Source organism: Magnolia sinica, chromosome 10, assembly GCF_029962835.1.
Source record: "Magnolia sinica isolate HGM2019 chromosome 10, MsV1, whole genome shotgun sequence".
NCBI lineage: Eukaryota > Viridiplantae > Streptophyta > Magnoliopsida > Magnoliales > Magnoliaceae > Magnolia > Magnolia sinica.
In genome coordinates this window covers 30221436-30243431 of record NC_080582.1, presented here as the reverse complement: position 1 = coordinate 30243431, position 21996 = coordinate 30221436, and the positions used below count along the sequence as shown (strand labels likewise).

Here is a 21996-nt window from a genome sequence, read left to right as displayed (position 1 = left end):
GCCTTAGTCCATTTACGGCCCGTTTGGCCGGGCGGATTGGAAGGGATTGGATGGTATGGTAAGGGATTGGAAGTTAAATCTCGGGATTGGCTGGGCATGCCAAACAGACTGGGTGATCTGATCCCGGGATATAGCAATCCCATGGATCTTAAGACAATCCACTGACAACACCATCATTACCTTTAAATCCCATCCAATCCACCCTAATCCGTTCAAATTTGCCTTGGACGTGTTTGGTTCGAGGGATTGGAAGGGATGGGAAGGTTTAATCCTGGGATTGGCCGGGCGTGCCAAACAGACTCGATATAGCAATCCCATGGATCTTAAGACAATCCATTGACAACACCATCATTACCTTGAAATCCATGCCATCCACCCTAATACCATTTAATCCCTTCCAATCCACCTGGCCAAATGGGCCCTTAAACTCCCATTTCTTTATTCAATCTATGATGAGAACCACAATGATACTAAACCCTCTAATAAAAGGTGGCTAAGCCATGAAAGCTTCGCACCTCATTAATGTTTTGCAATTCAGGCCAACTCATTATGGCCTTGACTTTCTCGAGGTCCGTAGAGATACCCTCCGACGACACAATAAACCCTAAGAAGATGACTCTATTTGACGTGAACATACACTTTTTCAAGTTTGCAAATAACTTCTTTGCTCTAAGGACCCTGCAAACATGCCTCAAGTGGTGGAGATTCTACTCCTTAGTGGTACTATAAATAAGAATATCATCAAAGAATACCATTAGGAACTTCTCAATGAAGGGTCTCAACACTTGGGTCATCACTCTTATAAACGTACTTAGAGCTTTAGTCAAACCAAAAGGCATGACCAACCACTTGTAAAGCCCATCCTCCGTCTTGAGGGTAGTCTTCCATTCATATCCTGTGCGAATACATATTTGGTTGTACCCACTCTTGAGGTCGATCTTCGAAAAGATCGTGGCACTGGCCATCATATCTAACATGTCATCGAGACATGACATGGGAAACCGATACTTGGTTGTGATCTTATTGATGGCGCGACTATGCACACACATGCGCCATGTGCCATTCTTCTTAGGCGTGAGAAGGGAGGGCACGACACATTGACTCATACTCTATTGGATGAAACCCTTTCTAAGGAGGTTGTCTACCTGCTTCTTCAGCTCTGCGTGCTCCATAGGGCTCATTCGATAGTGAGGAAGGTTTGGTAGAGTCGACCCAAGGACTGAATCTATGGCATGTTGTATGTCCCTCATGGGTGGAAGTTCGTCTAGCAAATCAGCAAGGAAGACATCTCTAAACTCCTCTAAAACCTAACTCACCTCACGTGACAACTCTACGTTAACCTGGGGTGTATCCTCTCTAGCTATGAGGGCATACACCGCCTAATCCGCCTTAGTCTATTTCTCAAACTCTCTAGCATTTATAATATGTAGAGGCTTAGGGTGGGATTTACTCGAAACTTTAGAATCGCTTTTCTTAACGTCCTCCTTTTCCAGGGTGCTCTTGGGTGGAAGAGAGATCAACTCAATCTTTTTGCACTCATGTATGAATGAACAAGTATTCCAGCGATCGAATATTGTCACATCACGATCAAACTGCCAGGGCCTACCCAAGATGATATGGCCTACATCATAGGTAACACATCACACCAAAGCGTGTCTTTATAAGATCTAAACTCGATAGGAACCTGACACTGTTGGGAAACCGGAAGCGACGTCTTATCTACCCAAGAAACTCTATAGGGCTCATGATGGGGGCTAGCTTTCAACCCTAAGCAATCCAAGGTGCTAGTGGAGATCACATTTGAACAACTTCCACTATCTATGATCACTTTGCAGTTTTTCTCTCCACACTTGGCGTAAGTATAGAACATTGTACTCCTGCACCAATCATCATTACACTTAGCCTGTTCTAAGGCACATCTGACGACTTCAAGTGGCATCGTCTCCAATTCCTCCACTTCTTTATCACTAGCACCTTCAACGGGTTTGTGCACTTCCTCTTTATACTCGCCTTGTTCTTCATCATCTACCTCTTTGATAACAAGTGCTTTACGACGCTCTTTTGTTGGGTAATGGTGCACAAAGTGGCCGTATCCTTGGCACTTGAAATATTGGGTGTGCTCATTAGCCGTAACAGTAGTACTAGCTACCCCTTGTCCTTTGACATATCTATTATCGGGTTGTGTACCAGTGAGGGCCTTGGTTTGATTACTAATGCTTGGTCTAGCTTTGTGAGGAGTAGGCTTAACATTCGTGTCAAACTGCCTCACTAACTGGGGCTTAATACTCTTGTTCTTGCACCATCTGATAGGCTTGCTCTATGGCAAGGTGTTCCGTAACGGTAACGATGGCCATAACGGCCACCACCGTTACCTTTATGATACAGGGCATAATGGCTGTTACAGCCCTGTAACGGCCGTTGTGGTCTCTCTTTTTTTATTTTTTTTATTTATTGAAAAACCCCCCGAAAAACATGTATATGCCCTGTAATGTTGATTAAAAAGTATGAAAAACCTGTATTTGTCCTATAATAGACCATTACGGGGCTATTATGGCCTTTATAGGGGATGTAACATGCCGTTAACGACAATTATGGGTCATTTTTTCCATAACGGTTGTTACGGCCGTTACAACCCCATAACGTGTAACGGTTGCCACCGTTACCTTTACGTAAAGACCTTTTCGGTACACCATGCTCTAAGGTGCTTATATTGTGAGGAATGAGCTCACACTGAAGCTCGGATCGGAGGCCCGTCCTAAATCGAGATAAGGTCATAGATGGGTCCTCATTGACGATAAATCGCATCTTATACTCATCAAACTTGGTTATGTGATCCGTCACGAGCATTGTTCCTTGCCTAAGTGATTGCCATTGATCTAGAAGCTTCCGGAGGTAGGAAAGCTGGAGGTACTTCTCCCTCAGGACCTCTTTCATCTTGGCCCAAAGCACAACTGGCTCTTCTCCGGGCCTTTCCGTGGTACGCTCAACATTGGTCCAAAGCAATTTCACTTGACCCACTAACTTTAACTTAGCGAATCTGACTTGGTGTTGGTCAAACATGTCATACCACTCGAAGAAGTGGTCCATGTTTGCTAGCTAGTCGAGGAAAACTTTGGGGTCCAAGTGACCATCAAAAGTAGGAGCATCAACCTTTACACTCTTCGTCACCCTCTCCTTAGGATCATAGTGGACTTGGAACTCTCTGCAGGGTGGCTGGGCATGCACCCCTCCACAGCTTACTCCTTGACCTTGGTACCTTTGCAGGGTGGGCAGGGCACGCTGTGTGGAATGGGTATTGCTTATCCAAGTTCTTCCATTTTATTATCATTTGTCCTATACGTTCTTTAATTCCTTTTAATTTTTTTTGTCTATTAGCAAGCTCACCACATTTCTTAATTTCTTTGTAACTTTTTATCATTCACATTATGTCTCCCAAGATCTAAATACGAAGAAGAAGATTGATAGAGGATATGAACATGACGGGTAGTACTATCTTGACTATAACTGTCACGACCCTAAATCTAGTGTTGGTAATCCATGATTACTATACACCAAATTTTGGTTGACAGCCTCCGTAGAACTCTGATTTTGGGACTTCCAACTATCACATACTAAGTCCCATAAGCGGGGCTCCACAAGGAGGATTTCTGAAAGTAAAGATGACAAATACGTATCATTTCTCAAAATTTCATCATATTTAACATATATTATTGTGTACAACTGAGCACATCAAGGCAAAACCAAAACATAAACCATGTCATATTTACTATACCTGATGTACATATTCAGGGTATTACAAAAAAAATATATACACTGATATGTACAAAACAAAAAGGACAACTAGAGTCTGTAGCATCTACTCCTGCAGCTCCCTACTCTCACCTGTAAAAAAATAGAAAGGAAAGCTTGAGCTACTAAGCCCAGTGAGTGCGTGTGTGCAGTGAAAATGCATGTTTCATGTCATGCTCATATAATGCACAGGAATGCACAGGCTTTCTGAATTGATAACAATAAACTAAAGATACAATGCATTATGCCACTTTTTATGTTCCAAATCATTTCTATATACAGAGGTGGGACTTCTACCCACTTGTAACATACATACTCTTTCAACGTTTCCACAACTTTCCATATTTCTCAATTGGATCACCAAAGTCTAAAACAGAGGTGGGACTCGCATATGATTGCTACCCACTTGTATAGACTTTTCCATCGTGGTTAACTACAGAGGTGGGACTACATAGTTCACAGGCCGAATTAGTCTAACCCACTTGTGTTGAACCTCACTATCTGCCTAACAGCGAGAAGTCATAAGTCGCCTGGCAAAATGCTAGCGGACAATTTATGAGCTCGTCACACACAAACTATCTTTGCTTGCCCATAAGCAGGTCAAGTCAAACCTCTCAACCAATCAACATGCGTCAGTGGGAGTCGCTGCCTACTTTGGTATTCCGGCATTCCAGCGCTCTGTTCTTCTACTCGGTCTAGGCATTGGTTGCTCCCAATGGTACCAATCGGGGTTTTGGGACTTTCACCCATGGACCCTTTAATCATGTCCTATTGAATTTCACATTTTTGGTGTGGTGTCCAACTCAAGTCATAACAAAGTATGTTTCATCGCATTTACAATCACTATATGCATGAGTCCATACACAGTCACAATATATATATTTTTCAAGACAAGCAAAGGATGACCTTTCTCATGTGGTCTCCTTATAAAGTATAAGTGTCTCATCGGGGTCTCATGTAATGCAACATGTATCTAGATGGTTCACATACTAATCATAGACACATCGTCTGTCGCAACACAACCCATTATGATCACCATACCATGATATGAATCATTCACTCTAAATCATACAATGATACAACACCTATGAATCATGCATATGATATGCACATGACTTAGCCAACTTAACTCCAATCCGGGATTCATTTCGCTATAAGACTTTATGCCACAAGCATGCTTTTTCTCAAGAATTAACTACATCAAAAGGAGGAAGGATAATTCTTTTAAACATTTTGTCAAACAGGTAGCGGGCGGACTTTGTAAGGGACAGAGAGAAACCGATGGCAATACATATGAATTTAAACAAAACTAAATCATCTCTATTATCCAACCTTCCATTAATAATCTCACTAAGTAAATCAGAAAATCCAGCAAGAACCTTCAGACAATCCGGCAATAACTTAACCCTAGATTAGTAAATTCAGCAATCACTTAACCCTAAATCAGAAAATCCAGCAATAACCTAACCTTTAAGCAGAAAATCCAGCAATTACCTAACCCTAAATGAAAATCCAGCGATAACCTAACCCTAAAACAGAAAATCCAGCAATAACCTAACCCGAAAATAGAAAATCCAGCAATCACCTAACCCTAAATAAAAATCCAGCAATAACCTAACCCTAAAACAGAAAATCCAGCAATCACCTAACCCTAAAACAGAAAATCCAGCAATAACCTAACCCTAAAACAGAAAATCCAGCAATAACCTAACCCTAAAACAGAAAATCCAACAATAACCTAACCCTAAAACAGAAAATCCAGCAATTACCTAACCCTAAATGAAAATCCAGCAATAAGCTATCCCTAAAACTGAAAATCCAGCAATAACCTAACCCTAAAACAGAAAATCCAGCAATAACCTAACCCTAAAACAGAAAATCCAGCAATAACCTATCCCGAAATTAGAAAATTCAGCAATAGGGTTTTCAAGGAAACCCTAATGTACACATGTGTGCTCCTAATCTATGCACTTACTTGTAACTATCAGAAGATTGGTTCTCAACCTCAGCTTCTATTTCCTTTTTTTTTTTTTTTTCTTCTTCTCAACTAGAGTGTTGGAAATGGGATATTAAAAGAGTGCTTTTATGTTTTTATGTTTATATTTATGTTTGGGAGGTGTTTTGTGATGTTTTTGAGAAGTGTAGGCTTATGATAAAAATATAATAATGTTATTTAAGTAATTTGAACTAACGTATTCTACGGAGTTTAAAAACATCGAGGTCATTTGAGTATATTTTCTCAAAATATACGTATGCATATCTATGCATAACTTACAATCCGGGTGTCCTATTGACATGCCGTTTTCGCTAGTAACTCCGTAACTTGACTACGACCATAATGGTTAGGCTCTCGGACCTAACGGATTTTGAAAACTCGATGGTGGGGCTCCGCTAGATAAAATAAGGACATAATTGTCATTTCTCAGATTGTTTAATTTGAAGTCCGTATCTTAAAATTCGGACATCGGGTTGAAATACGGCTTGCGGATCGATAACAGAACAACATTATGATCAAGTCAAAACATTCTCGGGGCCAATGGACTTACAGCCAGCTGCTATCCAGTGTACGATCCAGATTTGGGGCCTCGGGTCTTACAATAATATTGTTAGCGCAACAACATAGAAGGACATCTTTTCGCATCGGTGGCACTGCTATCTCAATCATCCATTTATGGAGATTCTCAAAGGCAATACTCTTGTCATCCGTGTCAGCTCTAGGTGTGTAGTGTGTGAGTTGAGTAAACATCATTGTGTTAGTTTTCCACCATGTGTGGAAAAGCGTAGTTTAGTTCCTTTTTCTTTAACCAATTAAGATATTTAGGGATAGTTAAAATTTCCAATAGGTTAGGGTAGAAGTATTTTTGTTACATTTGTTGATGATTTTTCATGAATGACTTGGATTTATTTAATGAAAGACAGATTTGAATTATTCTCTATTTTAAAGAGTTTTCACATGACATTGCAACATCAATTTAACTCAAAAGTTTCTATGTTTCATTCCAATAGTGCCAAGGAATATATGTCCCAATCCTTTAATCAATATTTTTCTGAAATAGGTATCCTACTTCAAACATCATGTGCCCACACTCCACAATAAAATGGTATTGCAGAATGGAAAAATTGTCACCTTCTTTAAGTGACTTGTGCTCTATTAATTCACATGAATGTTCTGAAAAGTTTTGAAGTGATGTATTACTCAATGTGTTTTCTGATAAATCGAATGCCCTCGACTGTTTTAATGGGTCAATTATCCCATGAAGTTTCACTTATGGATACTCTGTCGTTTCCGAATTTTTTGGCTATGTATGCTTTGTTCACTAATTGGAGTTTGGCCACAATAAGTTAATCCTAGAGCCATTTAATGTATTTTCTTTGGTACTTCTGGACACAAAGGTTATCGTTGTTACAATCCTTCACTTAAAAAAAAAATGTGTGCAATTGTTACATTTTTTTAGTCCACTCCGTTCTTCTCAAAAAATAAAAAATTTCTTAATGTGGAAGTTTTGCCTATGCCTATTGCCATTGAAGAAGATATAATCCAAGCTCATTTCACTCCATTCTTACTATGCTCAATTGAAAGTCTACTCATGATGCAAACTACAAGATAGTGTAGCCAATCATGATGTGCCATCTACCACATCTTCGTCCGATCCTAGTGATCCAGTGAGTTCCTTAGATAAGTCTAATTTTCCTATTGCCTTGAGAAAAGGTAGGTGTGCATGTACTGATTATCTTATTTACAAATATGTTTCTTTCTAATGCTTATCTCCCACTTTTTGTAGATTTGCCCTATCCTTTTCCTCTCGCTCTATTCCCAAGTAATATCAGGAAGCATTTTTACATAAAGGGTGGAAGCATAAAATGGAAGAAAAAATGGCCGTGTTTTATCAGAATAACATTTAGGAGTTAACCAGTCTACCTGACGGTAAATGTGTTGTTAGTTGTAGATGGGTGTACACCATTAAGTTTTGCCTTGATGATATGGTTGAACATTTAAAGGCTCGCTTGGTTACTAAGGGATATAATCAGACCCTTGTTGTTGATTATAGTGTGACCTCTCTTGTTGTCGAGTTAGAAATCCACTTATGTTATCCTCTTCATGGCCATTTATCATGGCTGTTCCCTCTTTCAACTTGACATAGAAAATGCATTTCTTCATGGTGATTTCATTGAGTAAGTCTATAGGGAGCAACCACCTAGATTTATTGCTTTGAGAGACTTAGATAATGTGATTAAATTGCCCAAGGTGATTTATGGGATGAAGTAGTTATCACTTGCATGGTTTGACAAGTTTAGTAACTTTGTATTGAACTATGGCTTTGTTCGAAATCATATTGATCATTCCATCTTTGTATGAAAAAGGGACCTTAGGTCTTGTTGTGTTATTGGTATATGTTGATGATATTGTTATTACAAGAAGTGACAATAGGGGGACCGAGGATCTTAATAGGTGTCTTCAAAGGCATATTCTTACAAAAGATCTTGGTCATCTTTGATACTTTTTTGGTACAGAAGTTGCCAAATCTATGGAAGGAATTAATTTGACAATGCGTTCTGAATTTGCTCATGGAGACATGTCTTCTTGGTACTAAGCTAGTCAGTACACCAATGGATCTGAATCACATACCTATGGTGATCAAGGAGATATAGTGGAAGACCCAAGGAGGTATAGAAGATTGGTTGGGAAACTATCTATGTAACTATCACTTGGTTAGACATATCTTACGTTATAAGTGTGGTGAACTAGTTTATGACCTCTTCAAGGATACCTCACACGAATGCAGTTTGTAGTATCTTAAAGGAGCACAGAGACAAGGAATTTTGTACTGACTACACAATCATCTTAAGATCATAGGGTACTTTGATGCAATGTTTTAAATATCAACGATATTGGCCGATGTATCCCACGATATATCTTGTATCCCACCTGTGCGATATGAAACACACATTTAGTACCGATATATCCTACATGTTCAATTTTTGATTCCTTTTTTGTTGAAATTATGTTAAATTAGTGTCAAATGGTTACAAATCCATTGGTTCTTTTATGTTTGGCATGAAAAATCATGGAGTTGGAGCTTTGATTTCGATATCCATTGGTTCTTCATGTTCTTTATGTTTTTTTTCAAAATTTTCCTTCAACCAACTATCAATTGAGACTAATTTCGAAGTATTTAGGAGTATTTTATGAAACAATCATCACATACATTCTAATTTCGAAATTCGGGTGTAGGTGGTTTGATTTGGGAAAAATTGGGGAAAATTCGAAATTTCCCCAATTTCTCTCAAATTGCTTGCAATGTTACACTCCAAATATGTATGAGGGTTGATCTACTGATTTGTTAAGTCCTTGTCAATTTTCAAAAAATAAAAATCATTTTTTAATTAAAAATTAATAATTTTTTATTAAAATATTAAAAATTTCCTTAATTTCCCTTCAACTAGCTGTCAATTGAGACTAATTTTGAAGTATTTAGGAGTGTTTGATGAAATGATCATCACATACGCTCTAAATGTTATGCATTTAACTTGAATATATTTGCATTAGTTCAGTCAGACAGTGCATGGCTTAGGACCCTATAGAAAGGAAACCTATTATGTGCACTTCTTTTTTGAGGTGTTATGATTTAAAAGTGTGTATTAAGGTCTTATATATATATATATTTATATTTATTTATTTATTTAAATTAACAATTCCTGAAGTGTCATTGAAAAATTCAACCATTTTCCCAATGTTTCCCAAAAAGTGCGATAAATTACCCAATACAAACGATATATCCTGTGCAATAACCGATACGTATATGTATCCCATGGATGCGATGCGTAACTCGATATCGATATTTCGAACACTGCTTTGATGTAAACTGGGTAGGTTCTTTAACAAATAGATGATCTACTACTAGGTGTTGCACGTTTGTAGGAGGAAATCTAGTCATGTGGAAGAGTAAGAAGTAGTGTTGTGGCCCGATCAAGCATTGAAGCAGAATATAGAGTAATAGCTCATACTACTTGTGAGTTAATGTGAATCAAGTAAGAAATGGGGTTTATGGTGAATCTACCTATGCAGTTGTTTTATGATAATCAGGAAGCATCCCACATTGCAAACTGTCAGGTCTATCATAAAAGAAATAAACATGTTGAAGTCACTATTACTTTTTACATGAGATAGTCTCCAGTGGTGAAATCACTACACCATTTGTCTAGTCTAAGGATCAACTTGCTGATGTATTCACAAAGGCAAAGGTTGCAGTCAGTTTACATGCATATACTCCAAGCTTGGCATCGACATCATCATGCTCCAACTTGAGGGGAGTGTTAATGTATGAGGATGTGGGCTGCCCCATTGTATGGCCCAGCTAGTATGTAGTGTTCATATTGGATTAGGACTTGTTTGGAATATGAACATTATTAATGAGAGTATTTTTGTACTTTTTGGTTTTTATTGTTAATATAAAGGGGAAGAGTGGGGATGTCCAGCCCTAACTTTTTTACTTCTCTTCTCCCAACTTTCACTCCTCTTCATTTCTCCGCTCTTTAATCTATGATTCACAGTTTCAAACAAATAATTGGCATGGCCATATATGAGCTAGATTCCATACCCATATCAATGTTGTGATATATCTGACACATGTTGATTTTCTGGATCTGGGTACCATAGTTGTGTAATTAAAATACTCAATGGTTGCTAATGCTATTGCTCAAATATCTAACTGCACATGTATATTCAGAAATATAGAGTGTTTTTTTTTTTTGTTTTTGGATCACATGTATTTCTTTGGTTGTCTTTCCTTTTTTTTCCTTCATGTGCTAATTTTTCCTAATAAATCCTCCATTGTTGCATTGCATTATGTTTTTTGCTTAATAACTAGTCATCCTATTTGCAGATTGCAACTATAGCCAATGTAATCTATGGTGTTTGGGCGAAGTACCGTCTGCCCATTACAGGTAATACCATACCTTCCAAATGACTGTACACTTTTTGAGCAATTGTTATAGAAAAAATGCATTTAGTTTGTAGGTGCATTTACATAATCTAAGATTGCAATTTCAACATTAACTAATCTTCATATACATGCATTTTCAATTCAATTGACATTTTTGCTCGGTGTATAATTATTTAGAAAATAATTAAATGAAGATCATGCTATTAACAATTTGGTTTATAATATGACGTTATAGATTTTTTTATGTGAGGAGGAAAATATACAAAACCATGGATTGCACACCATTGTTTTTGCAATAGAATAAAAGAAGGGATGTTTTACCAGCAACGGTGAATGCTAATACTAGTCAATGTTCAAATTATCAGTATCACTACAAGTTTCGCTGGTCGGGGATACAGAAATAATATCGTAATGTCGATAATCAGAAAATGCAGAGAAACATTGGGGAAACATGGTGAAAATGGTGGAATTTTTTAGTGAAACTTCAAGAGATGTTAAAATACACATATTTGCATATTTAGGAACAAAAGAAAGCAAAAATAATGCATACATAATAAGTTTCCATGTAATGGGGGCCTAAAAGCATGTGCTGTCGTAAGAAATCAGTCCAACCATCCCATCCATCCCGTCTATCCATCCAATCATCCCATCTTTCCATCCAACCTTCCGCCCAAACATCTATCATATTTCAGAATATTGACAACATGATATTTCGTCGAGAAATCGTGGACAATTGAAAAGGAAGTAGAAGATTGTGGTCTTGATATCACCCATGTTGCAATAATGATAACATCGCAATATTATCAATATTAACGTCGACAAATTGAACACTGCATACAACCATGCGCCCAAAAAAGTATGAAATGGATTTTTTTTTTTTAAATTTTTAATTGATTGATTTTTTTTAAATAAACAAGTTTTGGACACTATTGGACACCTCTCTCTGTTTCTCTCTGTGTAGCCCTCATACATGTAACTGCACCCTTTCCCTCAATCTCTTTCCCTTTCTCTCTCCCTTACTCTCCCTATGTGTGTTACATTTGCATAATCCCAAGTGTTTATAATGACAACATATCAATTATAATAAGTGTTTTCATTATTGGTATAGATGCATGTATCGCGCCCTTGGGATATGGAAACATATAGGGTATCACATGGGAAATGACGCATGTATCGCATATTTTTTATTTTTGAGAGGTAATGACATTTTATTAAGAAGCCATAAAAGCGGACAAAGGATACATGGCCCAACCAACCAAATCAAGAGAGGGAGCCACCAACGGCGGCCTTAACATAAACTGCCCAACTAGACACTAATATCTTAATTTTGTACAAAACCTCCCCTATGCACCCGTTTTTGTTCCTAAACATCATCCATTCTATGCTCCCCAAATCGCCCAACAAACGACCATTAGAACCAGGTGCCATCTAGCCTTCCTGGATTTCCCAACACCCCCTCCATGCCACGCCCTTATCAGCTCACGCATAGACTTAACCCAAGCGACTTGCATCTTGTTGAGGAAGTGATTCCAAATAGCACGAGCGAAGGGACAATTGATGAAAAGGTGGTCTATAAACTCCCTGTCTTCCATGCACATGAGATAGATGTTGGGAATGATGAACGATCTTCTCAACAAGTTGTCTACCATGAAGACTCTGCCCCTGCCAAGAAGCCAGATGAAGATCGCCACGCTAGAGGGAGCGTCGTATAACCGGAAGTGAAAAGGATGAGGTGAGCCCAACTGAGAGGGAGACTTCGAGACCAAAAGAAACAAAGACTTCACCATAAACTTCCCTGACCAATGACAAAGCCAAAACATGGAATCTTCATTGGAGGTCGCCAGCCTAACACTGTTGAGAAGGTTCAAGAGATCGGTAAACTTGTCTAATTCATCGTCCAGAAGGTTCCTTCGACATTGCGGAGCCCACACAACTGCATCCTCTACTATGGAAAAGCACTCCGCTACCATGACTAATCTGATAGGAGTGAGATGAATGATTATGGGGAAAAAACTTGAAGCAGCTACTCGTTACACTAAGGATCCATCTAGAGTCAGATCTGATTACCTCTCCCAAGCTTGAAGGAGATCCCTTGTCAAAGCAAGTGCTCGGTGTTAGCAATCACTTTCCAAATAGCCAACACCCTACAAAGTGAATGATGTCTTACGAACCATCCACTCTCTTGCATGCCATACTTTCCTGCTATGACCCGTCTCTAAAGCCTGCCTTCCTCCACCCCAAAACGCCAAATCCATTTCCTAAGAAGGGATATAATCATATACCCCAACATTTTAATGCCAACCCCACCCTGAATGATCTGCTTGCATACCTCCTCCCACTTTAAAAGATGAAACTTCCTTTTTTTCCCTATTTGCTTCCCATAGGAAATTTCTTCTCAACTTATCTAGCTTGTTGAGCACAAACTTGGGGCACTTGAACAAGGATAGGAAGTAAATGGGCATATTAGAGAAAGTCGTCTTTAGGAGGGTCAAATGACCTCATTAGACATACATTCGTGTTTCCAAACCGCCAGCTTCCTTTCATTTCTTTCAATCACCTTATCCAAAAGATGCTTCAGCAATTTCCCATTGCATAAGGGCAGCCCCAGATAAGTAGTAGGGAAAGCACCACTCTTGCAGCCGAACATGTTTGGGAAATGAAGAAGATCGGGCCCATCTACATTCATCTAGTGTTTCCATTGTTGATGAAAAATCGATAATTTCACTTATATTATCGGTGTCGCTGGGCCGATGATATCGAAACCCCAAAGATTCGTTTATCTTCCCAATGTCGACGAAATATTGGCGATATTTTTGATTTTATCGGAAAAAAATAGTTACAAGCGACAACTCACTCTCCCTACTATTTCAGAAAATCAAAATAAATATAGAAAAAAAATCTTGTAACTTTTTTCTTAAAATCTGCCCACGGGAGTGACTTTCGGTTGGATTTGGTGGGCCAATCACGGTCAATAGCGCTGGATTTTCAGAGGTAAGAAAAACCTAAAAAAAAAAAATCCCTTTTTTTTCTTTGAAAAGAATAGATTTGAAAGAAACTCGATTTCGGCAAGGTTGAAGGGGATTTGGGTTAGGATTTGAAAAAAAGAGAAATTTCGAGAGAGATATTTGAGATTTTTTTTACAGAAAAAAGGATCGAAATCATTGTTTGAGGTTTTCCAAATAAGATGAGACGAAAGCTCTCTCTTTTAAGAGAGTGGGCTCGGTGCGATTTTGACTTTACAAAAGATGGTGCAGCCCTCACGGCGGGGACCATCTTGATGTATTTATTTTTTTATCCATGTCGTCCATAGGTTTTCCTAGACCATTATAGGACACTAGCCCAAAAATGAAGCAGATTGAAATCTAAGGTGGACCATATTCTAAGAGTGGTGGCTAAACCTCCAGCATTAAAAACTTCTTAGGGCCCACAATAATGTTTTTGTATTTGTCATCCAACCTGTTGATAAGGTCACATAAATCTGGATGAAGGGAAAAGAATAAATATCAAGCTGGTCCAAAACTTTTGTAACCCATGAGAAGGTTTTAATGGTTAATCACCACTATTTCTTATGTGATGGTCCACTTATGATTTGAATCTCCTTCAGTTTTTAGATCACGCCCTAAATTGATTTTTAAAAACAGATATATATATATATATATATATATATATATATATATATATATATATATATATATATATATATATATATCAATATATATATATGAATATAATATATATATATATTGAGGTGCGCCCCACCATAAATGTCGCACCGTCTTGGGTCGGGCCAGGGCCACACCTAATCCACTCTGCTCCCCCTTACGACATCGGAACCACTATGTGGGTGGGAGTCAGTAGGGTCCATCTCGATGTATGCACTACACATCCACACTGTCCATCTGTTTTATAGCTTATTTTAAGACATGGTACTAAAAATGAATCAAATACAAATCTCAAGTGGACCACTCCAAAAGAAACAATGGTTATTGATGACCACCATTAAAAACTTCTTAGGGTCCACCGTAATGTTTATTGACCATCCAACTTATTGATAAGTTCATACAGACCTGGATGAAAGGGAAAAAACAAGTATCAGATTGATCCAAAAATTGTGGCCCCCAAATGTGTTTTAATGGTAAAAAACCATTGTTTCATGTGGAGTGGTCCGTGTCCACTTATGCTTCATTTTTGGGGCTATCCCCTAAGATAAGGTGGCAAAACAAATGGACAACATGGATATACAATGCATATATCGAGGTGGGCCCTACGGTTAGGGTCCCACCCAAATTGTTGGTTCTGTGTGGCAACCAAGTCGTCCTCTTGTGGGGGACCGACTTTATGTCCATCTAGTCGGTGGGGCCCACCATGATGTTTGTGAGAAATCCACTCAGTCCATCCATTTGTCCAGAGAATGTGAGGAGATGAGCCCAAAAATTAGGCAGATCCAAAGCTCAAGTGGGCCGCATGTCACGAAACAGTGAGGATTAAACGCCCACCATTGAAATATTCTTGGGGCCACAAAAGTTTGGTCCTTTTATTGGGGTTATTATTATTATTATTTTTTTGGTTTTCAATTCATCCTAGCAGGAATGGGCCTATGAACGATATGGATGTGATATAAACATCATGGTGGACCAGGGAGGTTTCAACAGTACACATTTTCTTGCACACTTTCCCTGTCATGTGGTTCACTTGAGTTTTGGATCTGCCTTATTTTAGGCTCAGGCCCTGATATGGTCTGGATAAACGGATGGACAGAGTGGATTTCTCACAAACTTCATGGTGGGCCCCATTGATAGGATGTGAGGGTAAGAAGACCTATTTACACACCAAAATTTTTTAAATAGTAGTTTTATTATACTCCGACCGCAATTAGTCCTACATGAACAAGCACTCGAAATTGTACACGTGACATACATTTATTAAAAAAGAATTTGAATGGAATGAGTTGTTAAAACCATCCCATTTCACGAATGCTTGTTTATAAAAATACAACCATTGGATTTATTCATTTTAATTGTCCAATAAATGTCCACCAATCGCATACTGAGATAATACGATATGATGAAGTTAGGGTCTACTCAGATAACTACATTGAGTACTATAAATTGGATGGTTTAATTTGACTAATTGTACACCATGTGTGCTACTTCTCAGTGCATGTGTATTGTCCGTGTCACCCACTTACAAACACTTTACCAATATCTAACCATTGATCGAACGATGTGGGTCCCTAATCGGGGGCCTATCTTGATGCCATGTATTCTTTTTGCAATTTTTTATCCCTAAATATGTAAGTATGTGTATTTAGGCATGTCCTAAAGTTTCGCTGAGAAATTTCATCGTTTTTCCATGTTTTCTCTTAATTTATGGTTATCGGCAATAACGATATTATTTCTTTATCTCAGGCCTGCGAAACTGGTATCAATACTGACAACTCGAACACTGCATTCAACCCAAGCATTTCCGACTTAGCCACATTAATTATCAACCTCGAAACCCCTTCGAAACACACCAAAATTTTTCGAAGATTATCCACCGACTCCTTACCCTCACAAAACAACATAGTATCATCTGCATACTAAAGATGAGAAATCTGTTTGTCGACCCTTGGAATATTGAATCCTGAAAACAAGCCATTTGTAACTTCCTTGTCGAGCATCCTACTAAGAGCCTCCACCTCCACCACAAATAGATAAGGTGAGACAGGGTCTCCTTACCTCAACCCTCTAGAAGCCTTGAAGTACCCTTTCGGCACTCCATTGACTAAAATGGAGGAAGAAGTGGAAGCTACGCAAGCTTTCATCCACCCTCTCAATCTCTTTCCAAAACCCAACCGATCCAACATGTAGTCTAGAAAATCCCAATTCACATGGTCGTAAGCTTTTTCAATATCTAGTTTACAGATTAGACTTGTTTTCTTCTCCTTGTATCTTGCGTCAATGCATTCATGAGCTACCAGAGCACTGCTAGGATTTGTCTACCTGCCACAAAGCCCCTTGATTTACAAAAACAACACTAGACAAAGCGGCTTTGAACCTGGATGCAAGAATCTTAGCGAGGATCTTGTAAGAGCTCCCAATTAGACTAATCGGCCTGAAGTCTTTCAAACTGTCCGCCCCTTCCACTTTAGGAATAAGCGCGATAAAGGAAGCTCCTATTTCCACGAACAGATGACTCCTTTCCTAGAATTCCGCAAGGAAGTCCATCACATCCACCTTGACTATGTTCCAATACCTCTGAAAGAATAGAATTGGGAATCTGTCAAGGCCAGGCACTTTATCCGCACACATTGAGCCAATTACTGTTTTCACCTCTTCTTCCGAGAACGGCTTCTCAAGATAAGATGCGATGTTTTCAAAAATTCTGGAGAAGTCTAGGTTATCCAATCGAGGCTTGACCCATTGCTCTTCTAAGAGGAGATTTGTAGAAAGTAACAATAGCATGGCAGATCTTTTCCTTTTCTGAAATGCAAATGCCATCTACCGAAATAGAGGAAATCCTATTAACCCGGGCTCTAGCACCGGTGATACTATGGAAGAAACGAGTATTTTCATCTCCTGTTTTAAACCAAACTGCCCTCGATCTCTACCACCACTTATTCTCCTCCTCCTTGGCCTTATTAGCTAAAGCTAGCATCAATTCCTCCATTTTCTTAATGTCTTTGGGAGTTATCCTACCCTCTTGCAACAAGTCAATTGAATGAATTTGGTCGGCTAAATTGTCGAAATCCTTTTCCCTTTTACTGAGAACATCTCTCTTCCAATCTTTCAATTTTTCTTTCACTGCAAAACCCTCTACTTCTAAGGAGGCCTACCAATTTGCTACAATCTACTTAAACCCTTCTATTTCCATCCAAGCCGCTTCAAACCTAAAAGGTTTTGGGCCCCAGTTTTCTTCAGTTACTTTATGGATAATAGGTTGGTGATTCGACGTCACTCTAAAAGTAGGCCCTACTGATTAACAAAGGAATATCCGTCAATCCAATCTACAGACACCAAAAAACTATCTAGGCGGGACATAGCAAGGTTCTCCCGACCATTAGACTACGTAAATTTGCCCACGCACACACAAAATTACATATGTTTCCACAAACCTATCTTGGAAGAGGGATGAGGATCCGACACACGATTCGATTCCTCTGCTACAACCCTTTATGGTTGTGAGGATATCTCTAGTACCGAAAGGGATCTCCTAGCATTCCTATTGGGTTCCTGACCAAAACGAGTCCTCTGAACCAACAAATTCTTCCCCCCAAAGCTTTCTCTGTGCAACAACTAGACGGCTTTGGCAAGCTCCTCCTCTGAGCTCATCCGAACAAATGCAAATCCCCTGCTTATCCCCTTCTTCTTATCTTTTGGTAAGACTACATCCATAACTGTGCCTGCTCTGCCGAATACCCCTGAGAAATTGATAGGGAGCCATCCCTCTCGGGAAACCCTCAACAAAGAGGGTTGGATATTCTACTAGCGATGGTCTGGTTCCTACCTTCTTGCAGGGATCTTGATTTCTTTTCCTAATCTGCTTCCAACCTTCTCCACATCTTCCTTTCCCTCGGAACCTTCAGCTCTCCCACTTGGAATAGCATCTTTGGTGGAAGCCTTTCTTACATGCTAATTCTCGATAGGAGCAGAGACCTCATTGGGGCGACTAAGGCTGGATCCCGAGGCTTTGTTGGGAAGATGCTTTCTCTTCCACATCTCGAGGCAACTGAGGCTGTATCCCTATATTGCATAATGTATTGGCATTTTTTGGAAAACATTGGGAAATTGGTCGAGTTTTCAATGAAAGTTTAAGGGACATTAAAAAAGACATTAATACACACTTAGAACTCAAAAGAACACAACAGACGAGTACACGCGATAAGCCTCCTTTATATAGGGTCCTAAACTATCCACTGTCTAACAGAAGTGATGCAACTATATTCAAAACCAATTCATTTAAGTTAAATCTTAGAAGACACATATGAAAACACAACAAATACATTCAAAAGCCAAATATGTCGTATAATGTATAATGCATTTATTTAAAGAATACATTTTAAAATTATTTTCTATAGTTAAAAAAATTAAATTTATTTTTGAAAATAAATAAATGAGTGTGGTTTGTGTTAAGATCATCATACATTCATGAATAAATACATGTGAGGCATAAATAGCATGTGGTCAATATATATATATATATATATATATATATATATATATATATATATATATTTTCAATTCTTTATTTGTTTATTTATTGATATTTTTAATTTCAAAAACAATATATATATATATATATATATATATATATATATATATATATATATATATATATATATATATATATATATATATATATATATATTGGTTGAAAATTCCAAATAGTTCCGTTAATTTGTAGATCAGCCTCCAAGCACTCTCACATGATTTTTCCACACTAGGTGCAAGTTAAATGGAGGTGAAATCAGGAAAATTTCATATATTCTCCAAATACCCCGTTTTCATTAAATTCGGACACTAGAGGTCCAAGTCCATGATTGAGCATACAAAACGTGCAAAATCATGGATTACTAACTTTATTCCAGAGATTCCCAGTAATTTAAACAAGAGAACAATTTCTAATAGCACAAACTCACCGATTGGGTTTTTGGTACCATACACTCTTCGATCTCGATTTCCACATCCAAATTCCCTTCTCTGCAAACAAATGAAAAGTGATTGGTCGAAATCTCCTTGTTAATGTAATCCAATAAAAAAATCAGAGAAAATAAGTTTTTCATGGATTCTTAGTGAATCTTTTATATTTTTTTGAAGAAGAAAAAGGCAAGTGTGATATCGTCAATGTGTATCAATATGTGTGATATGTATTGGCGATATCGGGAAACTTACACCAACAGCATTTTCAGAATATCACAATGTATCGATATTTCGTTGCTACATTGCGATATATCGACTGATACTGGAAAGAATCCCAATTACAGCCCAGTTTTGTAGCAGCACTGTGCGATATGACTGGTATTGGCCGATACTATTGATACTGTAAAATAGTAAATTCATGAAGTGCAATTTTTATACATTAAAATAGCACATATGATATGCTTTAGAGTGCTTCTTCCCACCCCATCATGGTCTTGTAATGACATATGCTTTTTGTTAGGAATAATCTATGGTGAATGTTGATTCTTTTGATGTTCATTGCAATTATGTAACAAAACTCCATTATGATCAATATGAAAAATTGATAATCGACTGAGGAGTTTAATTCTTGTAAGCTTTACAACAAAAGTTAGAGGTGAAAGACTCTGAAACTGAGCTTTCAGCAGATTGGGCTTGCAGACAATATTGGTACTATAGTCCGATGCACCATTTAATATATGTCAAAATCACAAATGGGAGAGATGCTCCAAGTTATAGTGCTCCTAGTTGCATCGGGACACTAAAAAGTCCAAGACATTGATCTAGTCTCTTCATTAGGTTCAGCGCACATTTCAGAGGCTACCATTCAAACATACACTAATAAAAAAAATATGAACCATTTGATCAATGGTCTTTAATATGGACTGTCAAGACAATTTACACAAAAGTAGGTCCTATCGACAATTTGATGATCTATTTGTTAGAGCATGTTATCAGTTGCTTATGATTCTAAATAATCATTTTTGTTAGGCAATTGTAACCATCCCATCCATGGTTTTGAAAATGGATGTATGTGGAAACAAGGCCAAATGAAAGATGGATTGGTTCAAGGGATTAGTAAGTTTTTTCTAGGATAGCCTAGTAAATGTGCTTTGGACACAAAGGACAGTTTAGATGGATCAAATGGACTGTCCAAGTGAACCGATTGAACTAGGAGCTGATGTAGGATACATGTATGGATGTCATGTTTCATAGGAGATTAGTCAAAGGACAATTTAAAGCATACAGATCCTAGGACCTGTGGGTTATGGGCCAAGCCCACTAAACAATAATTTCAGTAGAATAGTTCACCAAACGGTAATTTCAGCAAACACAAATTCATGTCATTTCATTAGAAATCATCCCCACATGCACACAATCATATAAAGATTAAATCGCAGGATGTCAAGTTTGTTAGAGCAACCCCTTAGCACAGAATATCAACAAAATACTCATGGACAGATTCATACACACATAGAATTTACCGTACTCATTCACCACATAAACTATGTTTAGAGGAGATGAAGATCACGTGGGATATGGGGTGAGATAAATCTGTAATTTGGGAATTGAGTGTTGTGGGAGGAAATTAGGAGAGGGTCTAGGGTAGGTTTTATGTGGGAGGCAGGGACATAGGGTGTCGAGGTTTTGGGCACAATGGATTGAAGGATTTAGGCTAGATAGGATCAAAGAGGTTTATTTATTTATTTATTTTTTAAAGGAGTAGAAGGAGATGGAAACGCCATACCTTGCAGAGGATGAACAAGTGAGCGAGTCACACTCCCACAAAAAGATGAAATCTCACCACCTTGCTCCAAGTCTCATGGAGGGTTCTTCCAAGTCACATGGAAGAAAGAAAGGCTTCTCTTTAGAAAACAAACGTGTACTCTTCATCTCCCTGGGGTTGGACGTTTCCCCCCCTTAAATAGAGTTTTTACATCTAAAAGTAAAATGACCACCATGCCCATTTTTAAACTCTAGCAAAGTAGGGGCCCACTAAGAAATCCAAACCAACCAAAATGTGCAGAAAAATAACAAAACATAAATGGACACTAAAAAACTGAAAAAGGACTTGATCACATGGTGGGCCACCATGTGATCGGACGCAATCCAACGATCGGATCTCAACAAAAACTCTCAAAAACTATCCCGGTATCCCGTATCGGTATCGGTTGGCATAACGGTACCCTCCGATACCGATATGAATACGGGGGCATAATGGCGATACGGGGGTGTAACAGCCCGTAGCGGTGCAAAAATTTTTTTTTGCCAAAAAAATATGAAAAAATATGGATTAAATCCAGAATATTCTAAGCATTCCAAATATGCATTCATTTATAAATTGGAACATGTTTATGGTGGTGTAACGGTCCACTCTTTGGTGAGAAGTTGTATCGGACTGTCAGATGAGTTTATGAACCTGATAACCTGAATTTGACTACAAAATTCATATATTTAATTTTCTAACTATCTACTATCAATGATAGATATATTAGAATGAATATAATATGAAAATATCTTACATTAGGTGTTTGCAATTATTTTAAAGGAATTTCTCGAACATACCTGTGGATGTGACTATGATTCCTGTCTATGACCTGTCA

The 21996-nt window shown here is 38.2% G+C and overlaps 1 protein-coding gene across 3 annotated transcripts in view; it reads left to right on the top strand.

Moving 5' to 3' along the window:
• Positions 1-21996, top strand: part of LOC131258259 (uncharacterized protein At5g50100, chloroplastic) — a 124489-nt gene that overhangs the window by 64982 nt on the left and 37511 nt on the right. For all 3 annotated transcript variants that reach the window (XM_058259456.1, XM_058259454.1, XM_058259457.1), the window contains one exon: positions 10674-10734. In XM_058259456.1, coding sequence (XP_058115439.1) covers positions 10674-10734 — 61 coding nt within the window. The remainder of the gene's footprint in view (positions 1-10673; positions 10735-21996) is intronic.